General features: G+C 44.7%; 1 protein-coding gene across 1 annotated transcript; it reads left to right on the top strand.

Moving 5' to 3' along the window:
* The first annotated feature begins 3,364 nt into the window (after positions 1–3,364).
* Positions 3,365–4,315, top strand: LOC136546585 (uncharacterized). The gene has a single exon (XM_066538557.1). The coding sequence runs from the start codon at positions 3,433–3,435 to the stop codon at positions 4,075–4,077; it is 645 nt and encodes a 214-aa protein (XP_066394654.1). The 5' UTR covers positions 3,365–3,432; the 3' UTR covers positions 4,078–4,315.
* Positions 4,316–9,191: the final 4,876 nt, after the last annotated feature.

The following is a 9,191-nucleotide window of genomic DNA, read 5'->3' on the forward strand; positions in this document are numbered from 1 at the left end:
AATCGGAAGAAGCCGATAAGTTGGTATGTATAATCCCCATTTCATTTATGTCTGTTAATCATTCAACAAAATCATTTACTGATTCCTCTTTGGATATCATCTTTTTTGAACGACAGCGTAAGAAATATAACCACGAAAGGCTGTTAGACATGGAGACATCTAACAATAGAATTGGGGAAACTCATGTGATGTCCAATTCTAAATTCCAGGTCTCAATGTCGATATCCAAATGGTGTATTGTAGGTGTTGATGCGTGCGACGAGATTGTTATAGATACATTGATAAAGGGAAAAGTGCATGGCCTCAAGATAGTTGTTGAGCAGAGGCTCGACTGCAGTAGGCCCAAGAGATCTCGAGGAGACGAGGATGTTAGTTTGATCTCCACCAATTGGCCGGCCAATTGGGCCCTCGGATTAACGCCCTGATTGGGGGCGTCCAACCACTACATGGTTGGTGGGCCCCCGTTGCACGGCACTATAAAGAAAGGTAGGGACTAGGGCTCTAACTACAAGGTTGACCTGAGCTACCGTGACCCACCAACAGTTAAACCTAACCCGATCTAAAGAGGGTGCTGCCAGTGACGGGAAGACCCACTGACTTCGCCGTCACCACTGGACTGCGGCACCTCGCGTCATCGTCGCCTCTGCATCGCCACCACTATGCTAGACTCCATCGCGCCGGGCTCCCACGACACCGGCGTCCACGCGGCTGCGGCGCAACTACGCCAGGGCGAAGTAGAGGAATCAATTTCTTCATCTAAGTAAGATGTTTATCCCTTGATCTACGTTTCAGAGGTAATGTGTCCCTAATAGAGGAGGCTCCACGTGTGATTGATTTAGATGCAACAAATCTGATTTGCGGCATCGGTTTTCCTCGTGTACACCGTGCCCCTAGTGCTCCTAGCTCAGTCAGTTTTATCTAAACTTTTCAAACCAAACCAAACCAAACCAAACCAAACCCTAGTGCTCCCGTTGCTCCATATGATTTATTTCGTCCTTTACTTAACTCAGGATTACGTTTATTTCTTGAAAGGTGTGCGTCAGGAATAAGGATTAGCATCTGTTGTGCTACTGCTCTATTGTGTATTCCTTTATTTTTTACTTGTCATATTAGCTTTGTTCTAAATCAAACTTTATATCTTTGATTGTCAATTTCAGAAAATTTATACAGGTTCATTGCATAGGATTTATATTTTTAGATTCATCATGAGACATACTTTTGTAATATATAATTTATGTGTTGTAAAACTATAAAGATTTTTAAAAAATAAATGGCCAAAGATAATAAGATTTGACTTAGAACAAAGCTAATGTGACATGTAAAAATAAAAGGAGAGAGAGTATCTTATTTAATATCCTTCTAACTTGATATGTTGTTTATTTTCTCCGGGCGCTATGAATGAAGAGATGGTTCACTGACTCCTATCAGTGGCGCTGCTGGTGCGGGCGGTGGTCGCTTGTTCCACCGTCTCCTGATATATTACTCCCCAGAAAAGTCAAAACGTCCTATAGTTTTAAACCGAGAGAATAATAAAGAAGAGAACGATGTGCCATAGACAGCGGACATCTATTCCTACAGCGACAAGTGTCCATTTGACACAGCTGCAACCTGGTGATTTCTCTCGCGGTGAAGGCTGGATAGATGATCTATACCAGGGTTTCCAATATCGGCCGAAATCTCCTGATATTTTTGATATATCCTCTTTATTCGTAGGTGCCGATAAGAAAATATCTATCTTTTTCATACAAATTTTGTTTAAATTTACTTAAATTCAAATTAAATTTTATTTGAATTTGGTCCAATATTTTCGATATATCCTGTTTATCCTCTTTATCTGTGACCCCCGATAAATTTTAATTTTTGAAAATGAAAACCTTCATCTATACTACGGTGCGCTAGCTAGCTACTTAGCTAGGTTCAACGGTTGTGTCAACCAAAAAATAGACAGAAACCAGAAAGCTACACCGCACTCTTACGAGCGTGTTCTTCGCGCACTTAGCTTCACACGCGCAGCCATGCGAGCGAGACGACAAAGCAGCTGCATGCAAAGATCTTGTGACTTCTCTATGGCGGCGAAACTCGCGTTCCACGCCCCGGGCCATTTTGTATTAGGCCCTGCCCCCCCTGCCTTTTCCTGCCCATAATGGGAGTTTGCCACTTGACTATAAATTTCGTTTGCGCGCTCTTTGGGGCCATTATTTGATCCACACTTCCTAAACTACAGACGTCTGAATCTCAGGCGGCTGCTCTGCATGCCTCAGCTGACCGAAAGAGGAGGATGACTGTCCTGTGTTGCCTGAGAAGAAGAGAGATTTCAGGCGCCTGTTAAATAGCAAATCCCGATTTGATCACCAGAACAGCACAGCTTTGAAAGCCGGCCAGACGACCGTGTTGATTCTTGGTTGCCAAGCATGGGCACCGGGAGCACGTGCGGTTCTATGCATGCAGCGCTGCGCCCCACACCGCAACAGGGCAAATAATGCAACGGGCCGGGGTCGGCGAAAATATGCAACGAGTACGTGACCAGCATATCTCCACGCCATGGACATAAGTAAAAGAGACGAAATCACTGCAGAAGCGAGCACCGAGAAGTGCCTATACAACACAAACTGGAAGCACTGCGTGGTGCGTGCAAAAGCTAGCGTCGAAAGCATCAGCCATCAGGTATTAAAAAGCCGAGGACGGCGTTGCGATCCGTGGGAACGCACGATCTGGCTCGCTGGAAATTTGAGGCTCTCTGGTCTCACAGCCTGCCCTGCCACTATTGGCCATGGATGGCTCGGAGAAGGGCCAAGAAAGCGTCCCCGCCCGGCAACTTTGTGCGACTTGGCTACGAAAAGAGATCTCTTTGGTTGATGGTGGGCCTTTATTTGGGGGCTAGCAGCCATGCGATCGAAGGCTGCCATGCTAGCTAATAATACATGTCCACCGAGAAGATATTATACTGGATCATCCGCAGGAGCTAGCCAACCTTCACTTGAGACATGCATGTGTTCTTTTCTACCTAACCAGAATTCTTTCACCGCTTGCATACCATCTCTTATTTCTCCCCTCCACTGTTTTTCTTGCTATGAGTTAATTACACTTTAACTACTTTTCTTCCATTCTCAAACTTCAGTTGTTAATTGTGTGTAGTGCTTCCTCCACATGTGTCAAGTGATTTTCTTCAAATGTGTCTTTCATGCTTTTTGCTAGCTAACCAAATAAAGGCCCTTTGATTTTGTTTAAAGCAAAGCTGCCAAAAGCTAGACCTCGACACGAGCAAAATTGCAACTTGAACTTTTTAGTGCTCGTGGTTGTTGATGCCTATAAGTACCCTCATGCGGCATCAAGGCAAGGCCCATGCCTCGGTCTCAAACCAATAGCTACTAGCTAAATACCTAGCTCATCTCTGGAGCTCACTACTGACCTAGCTACTACTCGATCTCGTGCATGCCAACCATGAGGCACAGCAGTTCCGTAGCAAATCTGCATGACAAGCAACCTCACCACCACTCCACATCGAAGATGAAGCTCAGCAAGAGCGCCCCCGATCTCCTCAAGAAGGCCGTGACGTCGATCAAGAGCAAGATTGACGCTCTAAGAACAAAGCTCATCATCCTGGCCTCGCTGCGCCGAAGGATGGCGGTGGTCGCCGCCATGTCTCGCAAGGTCCACACACTCGTGTCGTCGTCGAACCAGGAGAAGATTATGGCGGACCACCTTGACAGGGCTCTCGTGCTAAGCAAGGCAATGGCGCCAAGAAAAGAGCCTGCCGCTGGTGATCACGGTGGTAAGAAGGCTGGTCTTAGTCTCTTTGAGATCGCAGTGTTCGACGAGGATGATCGTCATGGCTACCATGATTGGACAAGTTCCCTCTTCGACGATGACAATTATCATTGCAATGATGAGGAAGATGTACAGGAAGGTGGTGGTAATGTCGATGTTCTTGATGTGCTCGATGAGCCATCGGTCATCGAGGTCATCAGGAGCAACCGGGAGGCTGAAGGTCTGACGTTCAATATAGACGATGAGATTGACGAGGCTTGTGATATGTTCATTAGGAGATGTCGCAGCCGGATGGACCTTACCTTGTAGTGATCCTTGTGTTTTTTTCGTGCATGGTACTGAGCAACAACTGGTACTGAGCGATGATAGAAGGGTGGCTGAGATTCTAAGAAGAAAGCCCAGCTACTAGGGATGACCAGAGGGACATGAACTTGTGTGATTATTACCGCATAAGTAGCACGACACACATTATGAAGTGGCAAAATAGTGTTATGCAGATAGACACAGCTTGGAAGATGCATCGATCGTATTTTAATTTATGCCTGGATTTAACAAACTATATATAGACGATGAACAGTTTGTTTTTTCATTTTAATTTGTGCTGGCTAACATCTCTGATCACTGACCCATATGCTCCTCACAAACCTTAGACGAGTGTATATCTCGTTGCCAACAGGCCACGATGATGCCCGCTCCACACATCCAGCCTTGCTGCATCTGCTGCGCCGTACCGGTCCCTGAACCTACAAACTCTATTTCGTGTTGTTTGGTATAGTCCTCTAAACAAGGTGTTTCATCATGAGCATTCATCCTATGAATTCTAGTGGGTTGTACCAATAATATGCACTAATTGAGATAAAAAGAATAATATGCACTAATCCATCAACCCAGGCGTAATCATGAACTAGTAATTTTATGATGTTTGTGTTAAGTGTTGGAAGGCTCTTGGCTGAACTTGGGCCCATAGCTAATCAATTTTTTTTGGGTATCTTTGCTCTCTCTATTTTTTCATATTCCAACACAATACCAATATATAGATAATTTTTTATATCTGATTATTATCTGTTATTCCCTACACTTCCCCAACCACATTCACAGTTTACCTCTTTTGCATCAAACCGTACCTCCAAATGTGTTTGGCATCTGTTTAGACAAAAACCTTATAGCTTTAGCTATGTGTTTGACATATAAAATCGATATGATCATCATTTCCTGCATACATTTTATATATGGTATAAATAATGACACAAATCATGCATGCATATCAAAAGTTATGTTTTCTATATATTAACCACGGTAGAATTGGACAATTTATAAGTGTGTGTGTTTTACGTGGTTTACTCTAAATTATTTCTAATAATGTCAGAGATGGATAATTTAGATGCAATTTGTAGGATCTTTTTAGACACTTTTTCATAATGGCTTTTGGTTATTTCTAACAATGCAGAGAATAATAATGTAGATGCGCATTTATGGGTTACTTCATATGAATTTTAATAATGGCATGCGGGTAATTTTAGACAAAAATTAGGGGTTATTTATACTATTTTTCTAATTGCATATGCCAATAGTAACTTAGACATAGGTTTACGGGTTACAGTGGAGTATTTTCATGATGGCAAAGCTAGGTATTTCAGATATATGTTTAAATGATTATCTGAGTACTTTCATAATAATAGAGATGGGTAATATATTTAGAAAATATAATGGATCTGGTGATTATTATTGTTGAAGATGTTCAGAGTTTACTAAATTAATGGCCAGATGTTCCTAAGTTTTATACGAATTTATAGGACTTGTTCTTTTGTCTATACTATGTCTTGTAAAATGCATATTCAGTTAGTAGCAAGAAGCAAGGAATGAGGTGCGAATCTAAAGGACCAAATAGGAGACCCATGAAAGTCCCAAATTTTTTCACTGAACAAAAAAGTGATCGACCTAAGCATCTTTTTTTTTGCGAATTACACAAGTACAAGTACAGAGGCAGACGTTCAACAAGCACGCACACTCACCTCTACGAACACACGTACGCAATATCGACCTTAGTAACGACACAAGGAACATGCCGAAGCCTAACAAGTAAGGATAGAAGCAAATTTTCTAGTGGAAATTGCCTAAAAATTGTCTTAAAACCCAAGAGAGAGAGAGAGAGAGTCCCAGTGATGCAACTTATTTCTTCTCTGTACTCTATGCAAAAGAAAGAAAGAGCATCTCCAAGAGTATCCTAAATTTTACTCCCAAAAACTTCATGTTTTCCAACTCCCAAAAAGTTATAGGAGAAAAAAAGAAGGTCATCTCCAATAGTACCCAATATTTCACTTAAAAAAAATCAAAATTTGATCCCACTTGGTTTTTTATTGTGGTACTTTTTTTTCCCAGAGTCTTTGTGGACGCGCAAACCTATGCCGCCGCCGCCGCCTCTTCCTTCAGCAGGCCGGCACCACCTCCTAGCCACAGGCCGCCGGCACCACCTCCCATTAGCCATTGGCCTACTTGGTGTTCTTGATGTAGGCCTAGAGGGCGAGCCCGTTGGCATAGGAGATGTGCACGGCCGGGAGCACATGCGGGGTCGGCCGTCGGCCTGGAAGTCGTTCCCGGTGGCCTTTTCCGCCGCCGCATGCATGGTCAATACATTGCACACTGTTCTCGTCGCCGCTGATGATCGGGTAGAAGCCTTTCCCGTGCAGCCACCTCTCCGAGAGGCTCATGCCCTAGTGTGATTGAAGACCGCGAAGGCCGAGAACTCCATGTCGACGGAGCTGGCGGCGACGGTGAGGATCCACGACGTGACGTTAGTGACGGTGCCGAGGTCCGGGCCGTTGTTGCTGGCCGAGCATACGATGGCGATGCCGCCCTTGATGGCGTGGAGCGAGTCCATGGGGAAACCGCGCTAAAAGACCGCGTGGAAACCGCGTCGGAGGAGATATGCGTGATGTCTACGGCGAGCAACTTTACGCGGGTTGGTGGAGTTTTTTTTCCATGTGCTAAAAGATTTGGAGAATGGATTAGGAGTTGTTAGAGAGGGGGTTTTTTTTCCAATCTTGCTAAAAAACAAGGATTGGGAGGAGATTTAAGATACTCTCAGAGATGCTCTAAAAGAGCTCTCGTTTCCTCCCAATTTCTATGTGTTCATATTGTGATCTCTGTGTGCATTTATTGTTCGATAGAAGAATAGTTTCTCAACACACAAATCCTGAAAAAGAAAAAGCTCAATATTTGAAGGAGACTACATCATGAAGTTAAATCCTAGCAAACCAAAGCTCTGGAAGGCAAATGACTTAAGAAATAAGAGCCACTTCCTGCCACCCTATATCTAGCCCTAAGAAAAACTCTAAACACTCAAATGAGAGCCTAATCCCGAAGTTGTGTACTAGCCATCTCCACTATGTATAGGCACTTGATATTTTTAAAATGATGTGACATTGCATGAACAACTCAGCCTAAATATCCACATGGGTAAAATCGCCCTCCAACTTGTCACAAGCTTCACCCTATGTATCAGCCGCCAGGCTTAGGGGGGTGGCCATGGACGGGAACAAGCTTTGAGGTTAGCAGGGCGGGGAAGGCCAGCTCTCTAGAGATCTAGACCCTACGTATCCACCGCCAGGTTGGTTGGAGGGAGGCAGGATCCGTAGGACAAGGACATGTGCTCCATGGTTGGCGGGCCAGAAGGTGGGCTCGTTGGAGATGAAACCCATATGGATCTGCCACTAGGATAGGGAAGGCAAATGAGATTGGACCATCCATATGCGGCTCATCGGTTTTCGAGGCTCAAGGGAGAGGTTGGAGATATGGACTTGTCACGAGCTTGCCGGATCATATCTTGGGTCTCCGTGGCCAGGGTGGGAGAAGCGGGCTCACTAGATCTTTGAGAGGGTGGTGCGGCGAGAAGGTGGTAGTGGTGGAGGACGTAGGCGAGAAGTCTCAGTGGCATCGCATGGCGCAAGTGAGCAGCCGGCGGCGGCAAAGGGTGCAGAGAGAGAGAGAGAGAGAGAGAGAGAGAGAGAGAGAGAGAGAGAGAGAGAGAGAGAGAGAGAGACTTGTGAGTAGCCATGAGAGAGATAAAGAGCTGGGTGTGGCGTGAAGGAGGAGTCATGTGAGAGATAGAGTTTTCGATGGATTGGGCTAGAATTAAGATAGGCATCATTTTTAGAGGCAGACCTTAGACTTAAGAGGCCTACCATGCATGTTAGTTGATTTTAGAGGCGGGGTGTCTTGAATGGAACGAGCGCTTCTGGAAATCGCTAGGCATTTGAGGAGACACCCTCTCTTTTAGCCCATCGTCTCTGTTAATGAGGAGCCTTATAGTTTCCTAAAATCTTTATTCGATCTAGTTGTGCAATCTCCCTGGCATGGATTAGACTCGTGTTTCACACACTCCTATTTGATCCGTAACTGCTCGCCGGCCGGCTGCCTTGTACTTTAGTTCTTGCCTTTTCTTTTCGTATAATAATGGAGTTCACCACCAGCAGGGGATCTTATTGATGTTTACTTGTCGGGCCCATGAGTGATGACGGTTCACAAAAAAAAAAAAAAATAGAACAACAACAACTTTGAAAGCCAAGCCACACCGTGTCGTGGTTAGTTACCACAGCTCGCGCACGGTGGGAACGTGGGGTTGTAGACTGAAGTACTACTCAGACAGCTTTCTCTCCACAGCACGGTAGCACACGAAGCAACGGCTTCGCCGTGACATCCTGCGCGCGATTCCATATGGAAAAGACGAAATCTCGCGATCGCCGCGCCTTTTCGTGTTGACGAGCGGCAAAGCGATCGTGCCCACAGAGAAGCCAAGGCGCGGCAGCACATGAGAAAAATCCCGGCTCTGGCGCACTGCAAAGAGAAAATAAAACGTAAGAAAGCCGACGGCACTGCGAGCCAATTAGCGAACTCATGATTGGCAATTTGACACGCAAGACCTCCCATGAGCCTACCTTGCCCATTGGGTATGTGACAGAGCATGAATCACACGGAAACGGCCAAGAAAAGCATCACCGTCCGCCTTTGTGCGTTTTGGTTGCCAGGTGAAGTTACCTTTGGTTTATTATTATATGGTGGGGAAGAACAGCCATCATATCATCGGCAACCAAAAAGGTAATAACGGGATCCAGATCGGAGGACAGGTGTCATTTTTCTCAATCTAATGTAATAATTGGGATTATTTTACCGTGTCATTTTCTGATTTTTCTCCCACTTTGATACCTTTAACCTTGCCATGGAACTTTTTAGTAGTTTTGCTTCCACTCTCAATGCTCAGTTCATAATTGTAGTGCTTAGTCCACATGTTTTGTTTTCTTCAACGTTTCTTTCATGCTTTGAGGCACCAACAATTTTTATATATTATTTAAAAAACTGCCAAAAGCTTGATCGTGACATTTCCACAGAAAAAATGTTTCAAGCTTTGCACAATTCGGGGCTAAGCT

This window comes from Miscanthus floridulus, chromosome 3, assembly GCF_019320115.1.
Source record: "Miscanthus floridulus cultivar M001 chromosome 3, ASM1932011v1, whole genome shotgun sequence".
In the NCBI taxonomy this organism is placed as follows: domain Eukaryota; kingdom Viridiplantae; phylum Streptophyta; class Magnoliopsida; order Poales; family Poaceae; genus Miscanthus; species Miscanthus floridulus.

Bases quoted from the DNA above. Each gene is read 5' to 3' on its own strand.
- LOC136546585 (XM_066538557.1), top strand. From the start codon at position 3,433: ATGCCAACCATGAGGCACAGCAGTTCCGTAGCAAATCTGCATGACAAG.